Source organism: Oncorhynchus masou, chromosome 21, assembly GCF_036934945.1.
Source record: "Oncorhynchus masou masou isolate Uvic2021 chromosome 21, UVic_Omas_1.1, whole genome shotgun sequence".
In the NCBI taxonomy this organism is placed as follows: domain Eukaryota; kingdom Metazoa; phylum Chordata; class Actinopteri; order Salmoniformes; family Salmonidae; genus Oncorhynchus; species Oncorhynchus masou.
This window is the reverse complement of record NC_088232.1, coordinates 10,541,234-10,563,058: the sequence shown is the minus strand read 5'-3', so window position 1 is coordinate 10,563,058 and position 21,825 is coordinate 10,541,234. Positions and strand designations below refer to the sequence as shown.

The 21,825-nt window shown below is 44.2% G+C and overlaps 1 protein-coding gene across 1 annotated transcript in view; it reads right to left on the bottom strand.

The window, feature by feature from the left end:
• Positions 1 to 1,896: 1,896 nt before the first annotated feature.
• The window catches only part of LOC135507802 (F-box only protein 41-like), a 96,528-nt gene continuing 76,599 nt past the window's right edge, over positions 1,897 to 21,825 (bottom strand). Inside the window, exons 6-14 of the mRNA XM_064927466.1 lie at positions 17,267 to 17,664; positions 14,473 to 14,720; positions 14,009 to 14,124; positions 12,844 to 12,996; positions 9,596 to 9,691; positions 9,390 to 9,508; positions 5,771 to 5,929; positions 5,005 to 5,120; positions 1,897 to 3,626 (exon numbers count right to left, since the gene is read on the bottom strand). Coding sequence (XP_064783538.1) covers positions 3,564 to 3,626; positions 5,005 to 5,120; positions 5,771 to 5,929; positions 9,390 to 9,508; positions 9,596 to 9,691; positions 12,844 to 12,996; positions 14,009 to 14,124; positions 14,473 to 14,720; positions 17,267 to 17,664 — 1,468 coding nt within the window. The 3' untranslated portion in view covers positions 1,897 to 3,563. The remainder of the gene's footprint in view (positions 3,627 to 5,004; positions 5,121 to 5,770; positions 5,930 to 9,389; positions 9,509 to 9,595; positions 9,692 to 12,843; positions 12,997 to 14,008; positions 14,125 to 14,472; positions 14,721 to 17,266; positions 17,665 to 21,825) is intronic.

Genomic DNA, 21,825 nt, shown 5'->3' with positions numbered 1-21,825 from the left:
GGCCATGGTTAAACCATAAACCTCAACAGCCAATGAGAGCGAGATATGACAGATATAGGCGATAAAATAGGGTCTGCATTGTGTGACATGTTAAACTCTCCATTGCCATTGGATTCTGGTCATGAAGTAATCGACCTTCTTGCCCCTCATTGGCCACCATTCAGTTTAAACCAATCTTCATCACATGACATTCTAGGAGAGCAACCAACCTATCGCTCACACGACAGAGGAAACCATGGAAACAGCATGACAATGTTGACAGACTGAAAAGTGTGATTTCTTAATCCTAAAGAACCACCATGAACCTCTAAAAGTGCATCATGATATGGCAAATACTGAGAAAGCGTTTTAAACACTAAAAGACAGCAGTAATATTACATATCACTATTCTTGGTTTTTTTCCCACTAGTGCAACAGACGTATTAAAAATAAAATACAGCATAACCCTTTGCAAGCAATCTTAAAATCTTTTTTAAACATTACAAGTTATAACTACAGCCACTACAGCAGAATATGTCAAAGGCAACGTGATGATTGATGCATGAACACAAACATGCCAACATTATAGACCTCTCTTTTTATAGAAATAAATAGCTCAAATAATCTTTATCCTCTTTCTTAAATAATGTCCATCTCTATAGCACATTGATCATGAACATTGAATATAAAGTATCTATAGTACACAACCGCAAATTTCAACACTACCGTTTATACATAATATAGCTGCATCTTTCCTTTCGACTTTGGAGAGAAAATGCTTCAGAATCGACACCTGTAGACTCTTAATTTACTCATTTTTCTTAAAATACTCATTTTTTTCATCATGAAGATCCTTATACTTATGACCTTTAATTTTATAACACCAAATGCAGTAATCTTTTTATATTATAAACAACATTATGTACAGTTTTTAATGTCTTAAAGAAGACTAGATTGTCAAGAACTGAAAACTCCCTAAAGTTGCAACCCGAATGGCACCATACTTCCTATATAGTGCACCATTTTTGACCAGAGCCCTATGGGCCCTCATCTAAAGTACAGTAGTTCACTATACAGGGAAAAGGGTGCCATTTGGACCACATACCTAAATAAACAAGTGCATTGTGTTTTCCTCTTGTGGCAGCGGCTTTAAAAATACCTTTTCAATCGAAGGGGCAAGTCTTTCAACCCCTTCTAGTCTTTTCACAGCCACCATGGCAGTACAATATTCAGTATTCGAAGAGAACATGGAGATGAGAAACCACGACTGTAGTGTGTGTGTGTGTGTATGTCAGGCTAGCACTACTAAAACAAAGCAGCACGTAACTTAGAACAGAACTCGGTGCTCAAAACAACCTAATGGGGAAGCAAAAGCATTCGCCCTTGCAGCCTTCCCTCTCTGGGCTGCATCTCAATAGTCTAAACTGGCTTTCTCTCATTTCCTTTCCTTGATCTATAATGACGTACAAACAAAGGATAAGTCAAAGCCTACCAGAGGATCAAGCTTCCGACTGTTGTCTTCTGTCAGAAGGAGTCCACATTAGACTTGAGATGCCTCCCTGGGGTGGATGCATGGTTTAGGTCGGGGTGCATTGTTGCCTGAGCTCGACGACTTGCATGAATGCCTGAACAAATAAATGGTACACTACTGCGAGTGGATTCATACAGGCGATCTTACTCAATTGTCTAACAACTCTGTCCTCTTCTCCCGCCATTGCACCGAGTGAAAATAACTGGCGAGGTGAAAGACAGCCTAATGATGAGCTTCCACCATTTTGTTTTCACTTGACACGGCAATCAGTGCAGATGAAGAAACAAGAAGAGGATTTTTAGGCAATTGAGACCAAGACTGCATCCCAAATGTCACCCTATTCCAGGCCTCGGAGGCCTGATTGGTGTCCCCGTCCCCCCCCCCCCCCCATCCCTAGGATTTAAACTAATTGCATTCTAAACTGAAGAGCACAATTAGTTGGTTATTGGAATCAGGTGTGTTAGCTTGGACTGGGACAAAAGTGTGACACCAAATCAGGCCCCTAAGGTGTGGAGCCCTTATGAGCCCTGGTTGAAAGTATATTACACTACTGTACATAGGGAATAGGGTGCATTTGGAATGAACCTCATGTAATTCACTGTAGCTTGCAGAGCTAGAGGCTCGTTATTTGAATAGGGTGAACGACTGCCTTATACAACGCTCCTATAGATTAGTGCCACATCGGAGAAAACACTTTACGAAAGAACACACACAGCTATGAACGTCATCATTTCTGAAATAAAAGGCAAAAGGAATCCATTTGCAAGCCTGTTTAAAAACAAAATAAACAGTAGCTGCCTTATGGACCAGCCGGCCTACAGATACTGTAAGAGTTCCACAGACAAAAGTAATTGACAGCTGAAAATCCAAGTGTGTGCGGGAGAGACTGTGCGCCGCTGATGATCTTGCTGAAGATGGGAACTGCACTGTTCCCATGGCGACCACACCATGGAGCGGCTGATTGGCCGATAAAGACCTTGGAATCAAAAAAAAAAAATCTAAAAGGTGACAAGATATCTTCTCGTTTTATGTTTGACCAAGTCTGAAGCTGGTATGTCATGCATTACACACACACACACGTTGGGAGTTGAGGGTCTATTTTAACTTACTCCTCTGGCTCAGGACAGGGTCAAAAATCACACACCATCCATCCCTACATCTGCTTTACTGCTCATGTGCATTTCCACAGAATATGTGCTGTTGAGCAACTTGATTAAAAAAAAAGCATCCCAGACACATTCTCTGCAGATGCTCTCGGTGAATAGAGAACAAGAGCCTGCTCCTTCATGACATCCATCCCCCAGCTTACAGCTCTTTTCTCAGTTGAAATCAAAATGCCAGCCGATATTACGGCATCTACAAAGTCCAATAGAGTTTATGTTTCAAATCTGTTTGGAAGGTCAGCAAGTCACAAACATGGTCCCTGTTAGTTTTCGTGGAGACTTAGGGGCCCCTGGTCTTGTTACCAGCCTGATGATGTGTTTACTACACTTTATCCCACCATAGAGTTGGATAGAGGACACACAAAATGTACTACTTTAAAAATAGAGATAGCTCTCAATGGTGCTGCCCATTTGGTCAAAAAAGCAGCCATTGAAAAGATAGGAGATGAGCTCTCTAGTACATCTATGGTAAAGGAGGGTTTGGTCCCTTTATGAGAATTTCCACTGGGTTTGTATGCTCCAGGGTAAGGTGTTGACCTGACTTATCTACCTGACCTGGCCTCTTGTCTTGTCTATCCTCTGTTCTGTACTGCATTGCATCTCTCCAATTGGCATTGTAGTGGTCTATGGAGTGTCTATCTGTCTGTGGTGTCTGTCTTTTAGTCAAGGCTAAGAGCTAAAAACACATTGGTTTTTATTTTTAACAATAAAGAATCATGTTGCTGAATTTCCTCTTCAGTTACATGTGTGTGTTGGCTGACTGGTACTTCAGGCTGTTTCGTCCTCGCGTCGCGTCAAGGGGTTACAAATGACTAGGTCGGTCGTGTTGGTGTGTCTGGAAACAAAATGGCCGACCCTTCTTCTTTGGGGGTTCTGGGTGGTGGATGAGGTTAGCAGAGGATGTCCGCCTTCACGTGCAGAATTTTGGAGAAGCCTGGTCTCTTCTTCAAGCCCTGGAGGGTAAAGAGGGGTTAGACCGCTACACACACACACACACACACACACACTCTCTCTCTAGAGGCCGTTGAACCATAAAAAGTGTGTGTGTGAATGAGCATGCCTCAATCGATTTATATCTGAGTGAGTGCATTTAAGCATGAGGGCTGGGACGATACCAGCGTTGCGATACTCGTTAATATCATGGCAAGGAAGCAAAACACAAAGCGGCTTCAACTTCTTTAGGAAGACAGCCCTAATGCTGGAAACAAACATCATTACGTTGTCATCCAGAGTCACATGTATTTATTTCCCAAACTATCGCACACTATATTTGACATACAGCAGGATTTTAAAGGACTAAAGAGTTCGGTCTGCTTTGCGTTCTCATTTTCGCCATGGGAAAAATATTGCGATACTGCTATCGTCACAGCCCTATTAAGCATGCGCGAACCTAAAATATGCTTAGTGTGTGTGTGTCTCAGGGAGAAGCTGTATTTCTAAACAGAAAAGTAAGCATATAACTAGGTTTGTAGACCATTGCGCACACACATGTATACACGTAAGAAAAGAATGACTCTGCTGGTTCCTAGGCTTGGAATAGTGGTTTTCACTGACTGTACAGTACACACATAACTCATCGGTTTCTCCCCCACGAGGGTTCATTGAGTTTGATTAAATGTTTGCTTTGCTTCTCCCCCACCTGGCTACGGCCGTGACAAATGAACAGGGCCCGAATTTACAAACGCACTTTTAGCTCTCTGGAGTTCGTTACTTAATGGCAAGGTGCAATCTAGCACAGCATCCGCCAGCGAGAATGGGACACCTTCCTCACTGACTCACAGAAGAAGGGAAGGCTCACACGCCCACCCTATTCCCTGTTTATGCACTACCTTTGACCAGTGCCTAATAGATGAAAAATTCAGAGTGCGAATATCGAAGCGTTCTTCCTCTTAATCTCTGAGCGGCGCCCGTCGTGGGCGTGCGACCGCCCTCAACGCCACACTTCCTCTTTCCAGAATCCCCCAGACGATCAGATCAGCTGAACTGGGGATCTTGGTTTTGAGTCATTGTACGGTTCAGTATGGTTGAGTTGTAATAATAGACCACTCTCACTCACCCACCTTACCATCGCTAAAGGATACTACAGATTTAGTCATATAAATGATACGTATAGTGTGGGCAGGAGAACCCAAAGACAGGAAATTATTTGGACTGGCATAGTCAGGACTTGCCCTCAAAGCACTGATCCAGAGTAAGTTTTAATAGTATTGGGTTTCGTCCCCTTTATACGTGTATTGAGATGCACCCCTTTTCTAAATGTTATTAGATGATTCAAATGCAATCCTTTTTAAGAGCATTGGGATGTGGAAGTTAAAGCCTCGTTATAATTACCTGCAGCTTGTTCACCCTCTCGTCAAACAGCTTCCTAGCCTCAGGGCTGTTGGGGTCCTCGAAGTAGTCCTCTACTCCGATCTGCACCACGATGGACTTCAGGTTGCGACACACACCTGGAGGGGCGAGATGGTGTGCAGCCCTCACACGGACGCAGCAGACTCGCCACCCAATTCCAAATAGAACCCTAGCCCCTATGCCCTAGCCACTTGTGTAGCTCTGAAATGATTGACTGGATGAGAAAAGTGCAGACCTGGATTCAAAATGGTGCTTACTCAACACTTTGAGCCGTTGTTTGAGCAATGGAAAACTAAAAATGGGCAGGGATTGCACTTTTGGGATTGTTCTACTGGTTCCTTTGTGAAAATCAAGTTCAATAAAGCACATCTTTATTTGAACCGGGTCTGGTGTAGCGTGTACTCACTGTTAAAGTATAGCAGTGCCTTGGGGGGGGGGGGGGTCTAGAACCTCCAGACCCTCCCAGTAGTGTAGTGTAGTAGGGTGTAGCGTGTACTCACTGTTAAAGTATAGCAGTGCCTTGGTGGGGGTATAGAACCTCCAGACTCTCCCAGTAGTGTAGTGTAGTAGGGTGTAGCGTGTACTCACTGTTAAAGTATAGCAGTGCCTTGGTGGGGGTCTAGAACCTCCAGACCCTCCCAGTAGTGTAGTAGGGTGTAGCGTGTACTCACTGTTAAAATATAGCAGTGCCTTGTGGGGGTCTAGAACCTCCAGACCCTCCCAGTAGTGTGGTGTAGGGTGTACTCACTGTTGAAGTGTAGCAGGGCCTTAGGGGTGACCGGGGTGGAGGTGAGGACCAGCATCTCCAGGCCCTTCAGACCCTCCCTGCACACCTCAGCTGCCACTTCCTGGTTGACCTCACTCACATGATCCAGCTCCAACACCTGCAGACGCATGCAGTTCCTCGCTACAGGGGGAAAGGAGGAGGAGGGCAGAAGAAGGAGGTTGAGATGCCTTTGATATCAACAACTTAGTCAGTAGTATGTAAGTAGCATTGACCGCACCAGAACAGCCCAGGAGAGTATCTTCTGTTTCTGTGTAGGGTGAGGCAGCTAGATGCACAAGTACACCCCCTGGACAGGACGCTTGGTAGTTGCTCATCCATTATTTTTCAAGTGCTGGGTAAGATATCTAAAGAGTCCATCTAGAGTCTAAAGCAGTCATATACACCTGGCCAGCACACATTGATATACGTTTGTTCATTTGGTTGAAGTGTTAGCAATGCTTACATAAAAATACAACTTTAACAATGCTTCCTAAGTAAGTTGAAAAGAGATGGTCGTGGGGAAAGCGCACATAACCAGCCGAGAAAAACCAAACAGTATGTTCACTGTGTTTCTACCATTTGTATGATCATTTATTTTGAGATGATTCAATTCAACATCTTGGGGATAAGTGTTTCATCGTGTTTCGCTCTAGATGGTAGGATGAGAGAGAACTGATCAGAGTGGCTGATTTCCAAATGGCATCCTATTCTCTTAATAGTGCACTACCTTTGACCAGGGCACATACAGTGCCTTCGGAAGGTATTCATACCCCTTGGTTTATTCCACATTGTGTTGTGTTACCAGTCGGAATTAAACATGGATTAAAACAAATGTTCTCACCCATCATCAAGCAATACCCCATAACGACAAAGTGAAAACATGTTTTTTGAAATGTTTGCAATTTTATTGAAAATGAAATACGGAAATATCTCATTTACATAAGTGTTCACACCCCTGAGTCAACACATTCAAATCACCTTTGGCAGCGATTACAGTGTTTCTGGGTAAGACTAAGAGCTCTGCACACCTGGATATATTGTAGATTTCCACATTATTCTTAAAAAAATGTATTCAAGCTCTGTCAAGTTGGTTGTTGATCATTGCCAGACAGCCATTTTCAAGTCTTGCCATAGATTTTCAAGCCAATTTATGTCAAAACTAACTTGGCCAATCAGGCGTCTTGGTAAGCAACTCTAGTGTATATTTGGCCATGTGTTGTAGGTTATTGTTCTGCTGAAAGGTGCATTTGTCTACCATTGTCTGTTGAAAAGCAGACAAATCAGGTTTTCCTCTATGATTTTGCCTGTGCTTAGCTCTAATTCCATTTATTTTTATCCTGAAAAACTCCCTTGACGATGACATACATACCCATAACATGATGCAGCCACCACCGTGCTTGAAAATATTATGAGTGGTACGAAGTGATGTGTTGTGTTTGTCCCAAACATAACGCTTTGTATTCAGGACAAAGTTAATTTTTTACATTTTACTTTAGTGACTTGTTGCAAATGGGATACATGTTTTAGAATATTTTTTATTCTGTACAGGCTTCCTTCTTTTCACTCTGTTAATTAGGTTAGTATTGTGGAGTAACTACAATGTTATTGATCCATCCTCAGTTCTCCAACACAACCATTAAACTCTAACTGTTTTAAGTCACCATTGGCATCATGGTGAAATCCCCAAGCGGTTTCCTTCCACTCTGGGAACTGAGTTAGGAAGGACGCCTGTATCTTTGTAGTGACTGGGTGTATTGATACACAATCTAAAGTGTAATTAATAACCTTCACCATGCTCAAAGGGATAATCAATGTCTTTTTCTTTTCTATCTACCATTAGGTGCCCTTCTTTGCGAGGCATTGGAAACCGTCCTGGTTTTGTGGTTGAAGCTACACTATATATACACAAAAAGTATGTGGACACCACTTCAAATTAGTGGATTTGGCTATTTCAGCCACACCCGTTGCTGACAGGTGCATCGAGCACACAGCCATGCAATCTCCATAGACAAACATTGACAGTAGAATGGCCTTACTGAAGACCTCTGTGACTTTCAACGTGTCACAGTCATAGGATGCCACCTTTCCAACAAGTCAGTTCGTCAAACTCCCGCTCTGCTAGACCTGCCCCGGCCAACTTTAAGTGCTGTTATTGTGAAATGTAAACATCTAGGAGAAACAATGGCCCAGCCACGAAGTGGAAGGCCACACAAGCTCACAGAACGGGACCGTTGAGCGCTGAAGCGCGTAGCGCGTACAAATCGGTTGTCCTCGGTTGCAACACTCACTACCGAGTTCCAAAGTGGCTCTGGAAGCAACGTCAGCACGAGAAATGTTCATTAGGAGCTTCATCAAATGGGTTTTCATGGCCGAGCGGCTTCACACAAGCCTAAGATCACCATGCGCATTGCCAGGCGTCAGATGGCAGTCCGACGGACAAATCTGGGTTTGGCAGGCGAACGTTACCTGCCCCAATGTATAGTGCAAACTGTAAAGTTTGGTGGAGGAGGAATGATGGTCTGGAGCTGTTTTTCATGGTTCAGGCTAGCCCCCTTAGTTCCGGTGAAGGGAAATCTTAACACTACAGCATACTATGACATTCTATACGATTCTGTGCTACCAACTTTGTGGCAACAGTTTGGGGAAGGCCCTTTCCTTTTTCAGCATGACAATGCCCCTGTGCACAAAACGAGGTCCATACAGAAATGGTTTGTCAAGATCGGTGTGGAGGAACTTGACTGCCCTGTAAAAAGCCCTGACCTCAACCCCAATCGAACACCTTTGGGATAAATTGGAACGCCGACTGCGAGCCAGGCCTAATCGGCCAATATCAATGCCCTTCCTCACCATTGCTCGTGCCTGAATGGAAGCAAGTCTCCACATCTAGTGGAAAGCCTTCCCAGAAAAGTGGAGGCTGTTTTAGCAGCAAAGGGGGGAACAACTACATATTAATACCCATGACTTTGACATTATGTTGGCCAGTGAACCAAAATCTAAATGTATTCAATTTTAAATTCAGGCTGTAACACAAAAACATGTGGAAAAAGTCAAGGGGTGTGAATACTTTCTGAAGGCACTGTAGGGCTCTCGCCAAGAGTAGTGCACCATATAGGGAGCCATCTGAGAGGCACTCAATGTCCTTTCCTATTGCCACCCCTCATCCTCACTCAGCCCATGTACTGATAAACAGACAGGCCACCAAGACAACAGTTTCTCAACTAGCCACAAAAGTAATTTCCTCCCTCTGTTCCTGCATGCTGTGAATTGTGAGTAGGAACTCAATAGCTGGGTTACATTTCCTTCTGCCTGGGAGGGTATTTGCAGTCGCACGCATCCCACTTTCCATCTGTGTGGATGGGGCAGAAATAAATCAGAATGTTTTGTTCCTAAGAAAAATAACAAATATTTCTAAATGTGACATAACCCCTTGAAGGACAAAGTTCTGTCCATCAACAAAGACCTCTGATATGAACCATCCAAAGCACTTCAATCCAAATTGTTTCTTTGTTCTGAAAGAATAGTCCCTATATCAGTTTATTTATTTAAATGACAAATGAGATTTAATATTCATGAGAAATTTATCCAAATTGAATTTACTCACCCAATGAGGCTAGTCCCTGAACGCCACACCCTGCCCCGCCCACGCCCAGGGCTCTGAGGTGTGGCCAGCATCGGCCAATGGTCTGCAGGCATCGGTTGCTGAAGCGAGCCGGTTGTTGGCTGGAGGAGAAAGAGCGAGGCACGTTACAATTGATGTGCTAACGGTATTCATAAAAATAAATGTGTGCTAAGAGAGTTGCCTCTCACCATGGATGTAGTGGTGCCACCTGGAGAGAGATGATGTCTCTACAGCCTGCTCCTAGAGCCCAGATCACCTCCTGTCCTACAGGGTCTGTGGCACTCCTAGAACAAAAAACACCAATTCACTATACTTCATGGCATAATCATCTAGACACCCATTCATAATATATAGCAGGGGTCTCAAACTGTATGTGTTAAAGTGAGAATCTTAGGCCCGCACCCGGCCCTAACCCGCAAATATAGAAAATGCAATGCGCAGTCAGGGACAGGCCTATGTTTCTGCTTAGAATTTCCCACATTTTGGTACGCTATTTGTTAGTCAACTTTTCTATAATTAGATACATGTGCAGCTTCTCCTCGGTCATTCATTGTTGCCGTAAAATACAAAATAAACCCTTGGTCACCAGACTGTCATAAATCGATAGAATAAATTATTCAATTGAGTTGAAGTCGTTAAAGTTCTTAAATCTCTGCTTCTCTTGCGCAGCAAAGACGTTTAGGGATGCAAAATTTACGTTTGACCGGTTCTAAGGAAATTAAAAAAGGTATGAATACTACCCTACATATTTCTGATAAGATTTCAGTTCCACTTGAATGCATATTTTATGTGGTTGAAATACTATCAGCTTTAATGATGCTGATAAAAATAGCACCTTTATAGATGGTCTCTAACTGTCAAATTTGTATAGCGCCTCGCAATCATCACATAACACTGTCATCATCCTCTTCACCAAATCTTTCCCGAACATTAGGCTATTGTTCTGGTCCTCCCTTCTATTGATTTTCAACTCTCCGTTTGCAGCTTTTCTCTTATAGAATTCAACTCCGACATTGTTCTTTTTGCCTCAGTGGATAGACAATATCCAATTGGAGCATAGTTAGTGTGTAGCCTAAGATTTAGGGCCTAACAGCAGAAAAAAATAAATGAAATAAATATATAAATGTCCTAAAGCAAAATATACCTCATGTGATGAAATTTCTTTAGAAAGGGGCATAAGACAGGGATGTCCCCCTCCCCCCTCCCTTTTGCACTGGCAATTGAACTGCTTGCAAAAAGAATTAGACAGGACCCAAACATTACAGGTATCAGTGTTGGTAAACATGAATATACACTAAAGTTATTTGCAGCTGATCTCCTGACATACCTGACCAATATTTATTTCAAAATATATTTTCTGAATACTCTAAAATCTCAGGAAATACAATTAACGTGGACAAACTAAATAAATGCAATAAACATATATTTTTTTTTAAACTCATGATTTACAGCCATCTTTAAGTGGAACACAAAAAATATTAAATGCTTAATACGTGACAACAAATAGAAAGATATCTTTATTCCATTACTGAACAGTATGAAACCAGATCTAATTAAATTGAACTATCTTCCCATAAATCTTACAGATAGAATAAACCACTATAAAAGCTTTGTATTTATTTTTGGTAACACTAATTCATAGAATATAAAGGAAAGTTTTACATCTTACTATGTCTGAGAGTGGTTTTAACCTTCCAGACTTGGAATGGTATCAAATGGCTACCAAAGGCTTTTACTTGCGACATATAGTCAAATTCACTAAAGAGGAACAATAGGTAACTATTGAAGATGCGCAGCTTATCCCCAGAATCTTTTTACGTGTCTATTTTCAAAGGAAAATGGTTATTACGTGAATAACTTAACAATTAAGAACACTATAACAATATGGAATAAACTAAACGTATTCTACAAGAACCAATATCACTTCCTAAAAACACAACCTTATGGAACAATCCTTGGATAGATTTTCAGAATTCACAGATAAATTGGTCCACATTGAAAAAAACTAAAAGGCATAGAAACCATAAATTACTTGGTAATAGGAAATACATGTATTTCCATGACAGCTTTAAAAAGCTATTTTGGATTGACCAATGTAGATATTTTCAAATACATGCAACTTAAAAGTTTATATTACAACATCTTGAAATCTTTTGGATATCAGAGCAATCTTGAGGGAATCCTATTGGTCAGAAAAGGATATTCATATGATAGGTAAACTACACAAAACCTCGCAGAGAGCCTATCCAACTGATAATCTCTTAGAAAAATATATAAACTATTGGAACCAAGATTTAAAAAGAACTGATACTGGCACAAGATGGAGGGATTGTTGGAACATAATTAACAAGACTACAGTTAACACAAATGTACATTTAATTCAGTATAAAATAATGCATCTTGTATAAAATGTCTGTTGTATAATTCGTTATACAAGAGACAATTCTAACTCGACAGCACAACGGAAGAGTCATGTCTAAAGTGTAAAACTAATAATGACTCAATAATTCATGCCTTCTGGGAATGTTCTAAAGTCCAAAAGTGAGGGCGGAGTTAGACATTTGGCTGTCACAAGTATTACGATGTAAATGTACTTCTAATCCGTCTGTCTGCATATTTCAAGACGTGACATATGAGTGTGCCGTGAGATACCCGATGGGTTGGACGATAAAGTCAATAACCCCCCCCCCAAAAAAATGTATACTTTAAAAGAAATGTATACTTTAAAAAAATGGTATACTTAAAAAAAATTGTAAGTGAACCAGTCCTCCATCATTAACACAATGGAAAGGTAAAATTATTTATAATTAAAAAAAATGTCATGTGTATGGGCTAGGAGAGAAACAAAATGGTGCCGATTGGGGCCACGTGGTATAAAGTGATGTGGCGCTAGAGATGGGGTTGTGTGCTAGTGGGCAGGGTTAATGTTGTGGATGTTTGTATGATGTTGTCATTTGTATTTTTTGTATTGTAACATTTTAAAAATAACTAATAAAAATCAAATGGAGCCTCAAATGGAGCCTATAGATATGAATTGTCAGCTAACCTGCCTGTGTGACGGGCTGCGGGGGAAGGCATTGGCCAGCCACAGGGAGTGACGAGTACTGTGTTGTATATATTTTGTTATGTTACAGCCTTAATCTAAAACGAGAGAAACAAATCATTTCCCTCATCAATCTACACACAATACCCCAATACATTTGCAAAAATGTCTAAACCTGTTTTTGCCTTGTCATCATGGGTTATTGTGTGTAGATTGACGAGGGGAAAAAACTATTTAATCAATTTCAGAATAAGGCTACAACAAAATGTGGAAAAAGTCAAGGAGTCTGAATACTTTCCAAATCCACTGTAAACTGTACTATGTTGTATGTATACTGTACTGTATTATATATACACAACTGTACTATCTGTGATCGCCCCCTGGTTGTAGTACCTGTATGTGACGGCCTGCAGGGCTCGGCAGTAGCAGCTGGCGAGCCACAGAGAGCGGTCAGTTAGCAGGTTGGGACAATGAGACACCTTGAGGATCAACAGGTTCCCTCCTGTAGCCTTCAGCAAGGACTCCAGGCCCTCCTCCAGACAACCACTGGAGAGGGAGAAAAAGCAAGAGGAGCGAGAGAGAGACGGACAGACAGAAAAACAGAGAGAGAGAGAGAGTGATCAGACATACAACAAACAAGTTAATAAAGGAACAACCACTGTTGCTGAATAACCAATTACTCAGTGCGGAATGAGTATTGTCCTTGAGTTTAACAAGCAATGTATGCCTCTGGATTTGTCTGTCTAAGCAGTAAGAATGTTAATAATGCATGGCATTACGCTGCGCTGGACAAGAGAGTCAAGAAAAATGATGTACTAAAACGTATTCAAATCAGTTTGTGGAAAGCATAATCGAATAGAATAAAAGCCATTTTGTATTCATCAGGCTAAGGAGGGACAACGCGAGCAAGCATGCAATTACAGCATGCGCACACTCATACAAGGCAGTGCACACACACATTCACAAACACTCACAATGTCAGGAATGAGATAGAGCCTGTGGCTTTCTCACACATTCTCAACCTGCTACGGTATATAGACTAGGAAGGAGAGATGATGGGGAGAGGGGAAGGAGAGATGATGGGGAGAGTGGAAGGAGAGATGATGGGGAGAGGGGAAGGAGAGATGATGGGGAGAGGGGAAGGAGAGATGATGGGGAGAGGGGAAGGAGAGATGATGGGGAGAGGGGAAGGAGAGATGATGGGGAGAGGGGAAGGAGAGATGATGGGGAGAGGGGAAGGAGATATGATGGGGAGAGGGGAAGGAGAGATGATGGGGAGAGGGGAAGGAGAGATGATGGGGAGAGGGGAAGGAGAGATGATGGGGAGAGGGGAAGGAGAGATGATGGGGAGAGGGGAAGGAGAGATGATGGGGAGAGGGGAAGGAGAGATGATGGGGAGAGGGGAAGGAGAGATGATGGGGAGAGGGGAAAGAGAGATGATGGGGAGAGGGGAAGGAGAGAATGAAAAGAGAGAAGGCAGGAGAGTACTGCAGACCCCTGCTGTTCGCTGTACAGAAGGAAATCAGTCCATGACACACACACACGCCTCTCCTCTCACCGTGTGCTCTTGAGGTACTCCTCCTTGATCTCCTTCTTGCCCCTCTGTCGTGGTTTGAGGTTCTGGAGGATGAGCGAATGGGTCTGGGTGCACCACTGGGACAGTGTACTCAGGAACTGGGACGAAGAAATTACAGTTACATTTTAGTCATTTAGCAGACGCTCGAAGCCCTCACTGTAACACATATCACAATTATTGCAAGTAAACCATTGGCAGAATCGGTGCGCGTGAGTGCAGGTGCATAATGTGTGTGTACCACAGGAGGTTGGTGGCACCTTCATTGGGGAGGACGGGCTTGTGGTAAAGACTGGAGGGGCATCAGTGGAATGGTATCAAATACATCAAACACGTGGTCTCCAGGTGGTTGATGCCATTCCCTTTGCTCCGTTCTCCCCTCAGCCGCCTCCTGTGGTGTGTACGTGTGTTTGGTCTGTCGTTCCGCGTGTACGACCCGGGTCCTCTACCTTGGAGGAGATGCGGGCGTTCTCCAGCAGCACCCGGGTCCACACGGCAGGGTGGCGGGCCACAAACCTCCAGTCCCTGCAGACCTCCGCGGCCCTCAACAGGGTCTTGGTGTCCAGGTAGGTAAAGATACAGAACAGAGCCGCCCTCATTTTCAGTATCTCCGGGCTGATCACCTCGCTGTTGGACCGGGACGGGCTCTTGTCGTGGCGACACGGCTTGTTGTGGCGGTAGCCCCCCTCGGAACGGCCTGCAGGGTCGGGAAGAGAGAAAAGGATAGAGGTTAGGTGAAGAAAGAGAGGTGGAGAGGGGAAAAGAGAGTGGAGGGGGAGGGACCGGGATATTAAGTCAGGTAGGTAGAGAAAGATGGAGGGGGAGAGGGGGTTGAAGACAAAAGAGGGGGATGGTGAGAAGGAGGGTCGGTAAAGAAAGAGATAAGTGCAGAAGGCAAGGAGAAAAGAGAGGATGAGGAGAGGGGGGGTTAAGAAAAAAAGAGAGAAAGGTGGAGAAGGGGAGGCGAGAGGAAGAGAGGAGGATAAGGAGGCAGGGAGTTTAGTCAGAGAAGGAAAAGGTGGAGGAGAAAGAGATGGAGGTTAGTTAGAAACGCCATCCTGAGTCGCAAAAATATATTAGTGGCATTCTACAAAATATCCACAAAGTGGTGCAAGCGATCCACTTGAGACTTCTTGCATTCACCCTCAAACACAGACATGAGCATTCAAATATCTGCCATTGATGTACTGTGTTGGCCAATACCATGTGACCAAACCAACTCTAGCACATTTCCATTTCTCCCAGCAGGCATCAATCCATGTGATGAGTCATCGCCCGTGTCATCCCTGTTGGCCTTGGAAAAGAAGAAGCGAAGGAGGCTATTGAAGCAACAGGCCTCGCGGCAAGAGGCACACCGCCTACGCCAGCTAGCGATCTACCAATGCATGCTAACAGTCGTACCATGTGATACGTTGATGTGTGCCATTTCAAACTCAACCCTGGCAAACGCTTTGAGAATCTTATATGGAAGACAATGTCAGAGCATGAAATGTAATTTACATGACAAGTAATATTATGTAATGTGGGTGGTGACAATTTGAATTCTCATACCAGACATTCTGGGCTGTGTCAAACATGACAGCTTTATTGCCTGTTTAGGTTTACAGTAGCTCCTTTGCCAAGTAGCTGTAACCAAAAGGACCCACAGGGAATAGGGAAGATCTTTCTTTTGTCCAAAAATGTGTCCATTTAAAGCAAAATGGGCATGTTTCAATGGCTTCTGTCCTAGTTAAGACCACATCCCAAAAGGCCCCCTATTCCCTTTATAGTGCACTACTTTTGACCAGGGCGCATATATGGAGTAGGGTGCCATTTGGGAAGCATCCTTACTCTCTCCGATGATGCACCTGGTCTCTCTGACTGTGGCTATTGCCATGTGCAAAAGGTCTGCATCCCAAATGGCACCCTGTTCTCTACTGTGCCTGGTAGAAAAGTAGGGCACCAAATCGGGAATAGGGATGCCACTTGAGACGCAACCAAGGTGTTCCTAAACAAAAATGGAGGTCGCCAGTCAGGAATCGTGGGATCTTGGCTGGGGAAGGCAACTAAGGGAGAGCGACGCTTCCTGTGTTTGAACCAGGAGTGGTGACGGTAAAGAATAGTTTATCCATTGGTTCTCTCATCAACACTGTCAATGTCTGCGGCCCAAATAGCATGCCATTCCCTATGCAGTGCACAACTTCTGAAGCGAGCCCTATGGTTCTATCAATATGACAAAGTTCAGCAATACTGTTGCATAACAGTATAAAACCCTGGGAATGGTACAGTACACAAAGGCACACACACACACACACACACACACACACACACACACACACACACACACACACACACACACACACACACACACACACACACACACACACACACACACACACACACACACACACACACACACACACACACACACACACACACACACACAATACCCTGGAGGTTGTTCATGCGTGATCTATCTGGGCAGTGTGTGTGTGAGAGTAGTGCAGTCTGGTGAAAAGTCATCCCTCTATGACAGGGCGCCCAGGGCTGATTCGGAATCAGTTTGTGGAGCTCTCTGGTCATTAGTCGTCCATCACTGTTCTCTGGACAGCCTTACCCTGGAACACCTGGGACTAGAACTGCCATGACCCAGTTTCACACCAGCCACCGTCCTTCTGCACTTCTCTGACAGACCTGACCACTGTTAGCCTGGGCCGCAGGACAGTGTGTGTGTGTGTGTGTGTGTGTGTGTGTGTGTGTGTGTGTGTGTGTGTGTGTGTGTGTGTGTGTGTGTGTGTGTGTGTGTGTGTGTGTGTGTGTGTGCGTGTGCGTGCGTGCGTGCGTGCGTGCGTGCGTGCGTGCGTGTGTATGAGTGAGGAGATACTGTCTGTGTATGTGCTGCAGGTGCCATTGGCAGGATGGCAGGCAGGCTCAGGGTCATACGGTGTGCCAGACATGTGACAGCTGTTCCCTTTAGAAATGACTGATTCTTTCTGTAAATCACCAGTACATTACAAGTATCTTCTGAGTATCAATTGAGCAATCAATCAACGGATAAATCAGGATAAAATAATGGTACGAGACTTAGCCTCCTACCTGGCAAACTAAAGGCCAGTCAACAAAGATTAAGATTAGCAATGTAGCCTAGCCTCCTACAGCACTGTACCTGTGACGAAACAAGGTAAAGATTAGCAACGTAGCCTATCCTTCCCACTTACTAAAGATTAGCGGCCTAACTTAGCCTAGCCTCCTATCCATTCCTACCTGTGCCTTGGCGGTACCCAGATTGTCTCGGTGCTCCAGACTGCTGCGTCTCAGCCATGGTGGCCCTCCTCTCCTGCTTCTCCCACATCTCCGCCTCCGACTCGGTAGTCCTGGAGCCCACGTCCGACACGTCGCCCTCCTCCCCCTCCGTGCTGTTCCGGTAGGGTCGCCGCTGCCAGTTCTGGATGGCCTGCTTGCGGAGCCCCCAGCTCCGGGACACCCCGGCCCTCTCGTAGCACTGTCCGCCCCCTCCCTGTCCACCCCCTTCCCCCAGCCGACACTGGACATGGTAGTACTGGCCCTCGGGGCACTCTTCCATGGGGTGCATCTCCACGCTGTCGCCACTGTCGTAGCCCCCGCCCGTGCCCTGGGAGCAGGACTTGACCCGGCCCGACGCTCTGGGGGGGAAAGAGAGGTGATGAGTTATACTCAGAGGTACCACTTAAAAAAAAACTAACTCAAAGCGACTTTTGTGGACACTTTACTGTAGCCTGGTCCCAGATCTGTTTTGTCAGGTCAGTGATCGGCTGAGATGAGGACAAGTGGCAGTGGAGTCACCACACTGCCACTTGATACCGCATGATTCTACAGCCCAAAAGTGTGTTGCCATGGTTTCCACAGCTCAGTATAGACCAATACCTTTGTAAGATTAACGATTTCCAAAACGAATATGAAATGTATCTGCAACCTGCACATTGTTTTTATTTATTTATTTTTTAAACCTTGTAACTGCACAACTGCACAGGGTTGGGTGTGACACTTGTCTGGGGGTGTTTTGAAGGTGTCCCCTTAAACTAAGTTTGTGTAGACATACTTGAATAGTGACTAATGTCTTGGCAGTGACTAAGATTCTGGCCATAGTCCCAGCTGGAAACACTGTGCCCCTCAAGGACAGCTCTTTTTTTTTACCCAGAATGCATTTCAGGAGCTTACTGCCTTCGGGCAGTGGCTACATGTCCCAAAAATCTGAAGCACAATTAAACATGTCCCTCCCTGTAGCATTGAGAATATAAAAGGTATTTGACACTTTCTCCATTGACTGGCACATACACGCCTCAACATGTGTGTACGCGATGGTCAATCAATACACCTACAGAGCCTTTTTTTAAATGATATATTTTACCAAAGGTAATAAAGTTGAATCGACTACAATATACTGTAGTGCTTAAAGGCCGACCTGATGAACAGAAGGAATCATTCCCTTAATATAAACCAGTAATATAAACCATGAAAAAAGTAGGGGGAAAAGAAATGCTAGTGAAATTTGCAAGAAATTGTATGCTGGTGGCCATTTTCATGGATATTCCTATTTATACCCAGCTCCTGTGCTCTGGATTGTTACTGGGTTAAGTGGAGACCCCAGGCATTTGTACAGCAGAAACTTTCAACTGCATGGAAAATTAGAACTCCAACAAAAAGTGTGTCCACTCAGGACCGAGTTCCAAACAGCCACTGGCAGCAACAGTTTCAACAGTTTCAGGCTTCAGTGAAATGGGTTCCCATGGCCGAACAGCCATACACAAGCCTAAGATCAGCAATGCCAAATGTCGGCTGGAGTGGTGTAAAGCTCACCGTCATTGGACCCTGGAGCAGTGGAAACGTGTTCTCTGGAGTGATGAATCAAACTTCACCATCTGGCAGTCGGACGGACGAATCGGAGTTTGGCGGATGCCAGGAGAGCGCTACCTGCCCCAATGCAAAGTGCCAACTGTAAAGTTTGGTGGAGGAGAAATAATGGTCTGGGGCTGTTTTTCATGGTTCAATCCCCTTAGTTCCATTGAAGAGAAATCTTAACGCCACAGCATACAATGACATTCTAGACGATTCTGTGCTTTCAACTTTGTGGCAACAGTTTGGCGAATACCCTTTCCTGTTTCAGCATGACAATGCTACCGTGCACAAACCGAGGTCCATACAGAAATGGTTTGTCAAAATCGGTGTGGTATAACTTGACTGGCCTGCACAGAGCCCTAACCTCAACCCCGTCGAACACCTTTAGGATGAATTGGAACGCCGACTGAGAGCCAGGCCCAACATCAGTGCCCGACCTCACTAATGCTTATGTGGCTGAATAGAATCAAGTCCCCGCAGCAATGTGCCAACATCAAGCGGAAAGCCTTCCCAAGAAGAGTGGAGGCTGTTATAGCAGCAAAGGGGTGGCCCAACTCCATGCTAATGCGCATGATTTTGGAATGAGATGTTCAACGAGCAGGTGTAGACATATTTTTGGTCGTGCAGGATATGTATGGGAAGAGGACTTTTTAATAGGTTGGTATATGATACTGTAGATATATACTGTCGCTAGATACTGTAGCTATGAGTGTGGTACATTCCCGTCCCTCCGCATTTCAATATAACCAATTGCTTTAATACATGTATGCCTACGTGTAAAGCACTTTTCGATTGGATAAAAATCTGCTCCGCTATATAAAATGTATCATTAACATTATTGTCTACTACTATCCCTTTTTCAGAAATCATTTCTGATGTCGAGATTTTAGTCAAACGAGGGAGGCATTCTGGAGGTCATAAGCCAAGCCGTAAACCCATTCCCTCTTCATCATGTATGGACAGAGACTAACTCTTGGCTCTGACAAGACGCGTTAACTGCGCAACAACAACTATTTTAGACTGTATCTCAAAATGTAGGATAACATCAGTGGAGAGTGAAGGATACTGCTTCAGCATAAAAGTGCTTGAAGCTCCGATGAAATATGAAGTCGACCAATTTAGATCATGAGGAGTGAGAGGGAGGGATTGCTTTGGGGCTAAATTGACTACAGTGACTGCTTCTGGAAACAGCAGTTTTTCTAAAGCAGCCAGCGTGTACATACACACACACACACACACACACACACACACACACACACACACACAGACAGACAGACAGACAGACAGACAGACAGACAGACAGACAGACAGACAGACAGACAGACAGACAGACAGACAGACAGACAGACAGACAGACAGACAGACAGACAGACAGACAGACAGACAGACAGACAGACAGACAGACAGACAGACAGACAGACAGACAGACAGACACCACACTGCCACTTGGAGTCAGACAGACAGAGAGAGAGAGAGAGAGAGAGAGAGAGCCGAGCGAACAGAGATGCTGTTGGACACTGACATGTACACACGCTACATGACTTTGACATCAAACACAACCATCCTGCGGTTTAGCTAGCTAATTAGCGACCGTAGCTAATGCATCCTGAATTCAGAGTGAATGTAAAACAGTCTAGGCGATTATATCAAGCTGCTATACGACTCCTGCAGTGAAATAATTAGATGTTGATATGAAGATAGCGATTTGAGGTGCACCTGGTAAATCCACACCAGAACTGGATTCAAATAGTACTGGGCTCGATTGAGCTTGCCTGGCACCATAGAACCATAGAACCAATGGAATACTCTAAAATGTGCATGTGTTCACCTCATCTCCACTACGGTAGAACATGCATACATTGACCCTAGTGACACCGCTTAAGAAGCAGAGGAGAGGCCACTTGGCATTGTGACTTGGGTTGAATCCCAAATGGCACCCTATTCCCTATACGATACTTTAGACCAAGGCAGATAGGGCTCTAGTCAAAAGTAGCACACCGTATCGGGAATAAGGTGGTACTTGGTACACAACCTATATAGGAGTGGTGGCTTTAGCGATAAAAGCCACAGGTCGGATCAATATTGTGGAATCAAATCAGCAGAGCTGGCTAATTGGGTACAGATCATTATTCAAGTGTATAACAGGGAAGGACAGTTTCCTGACCAGTAATGCACAGTGGGGCTCAGGATGGGCGACAGAGTAGCCATCTCGGTGCAAAATGTCGATGACTTCAGTGCGAATTATCCAGACCACGTCAATAAAGCACCAAAATAAGATATTTTTCAAACCCAAATATGCAAAGGTTCAAATATCTATTTCTCATACAAGCAGCTAAATAGCATCTTCCGTCACTGCATTTGGAACAAATACATCTCTGGGAGAACGAGGGCATTAATGGGATGTTCTAATCTAGGAAGTGAAATGGTCACTTCGTGACTAACTACCATCACGATTCACTGTACTCGGGAAGGCTTGGGAGGAGTGTGTGTGTGTGTGTGACTTCACGATTGTCTCGCCCCAAAATAAAACGACGGCCGAAGAGGAACAATGTCATCGTCTGAGGTGAGCGGAAGTTGTGTGACCAGAAGGTCGGTAAAATCACGAGCTACACACACGCACACACACACACACACACACACACACACACACACACACACACACACACACACACACACACACACACACACAGAGTTACATAACGATGCAGAAAAGGTCTACATTTAAAAATACACAATGTTCTGTGTGGATATGATACTATGGTGATACGGAGCTTGATCATTAGGGCTCCAGGGCTGCATACCAAAAGGCACCCTATTCCATTTGTATTTACAAAATGAGTGCGCTAAATAGGGAATAGGATGCCATTTGGGATGCAGCCCAGCGTGGGTGGGATTGGATCAGCAGTGAAGGAAAGAGAATGAGATGGGCGTCTCAAGATGTATGAGAT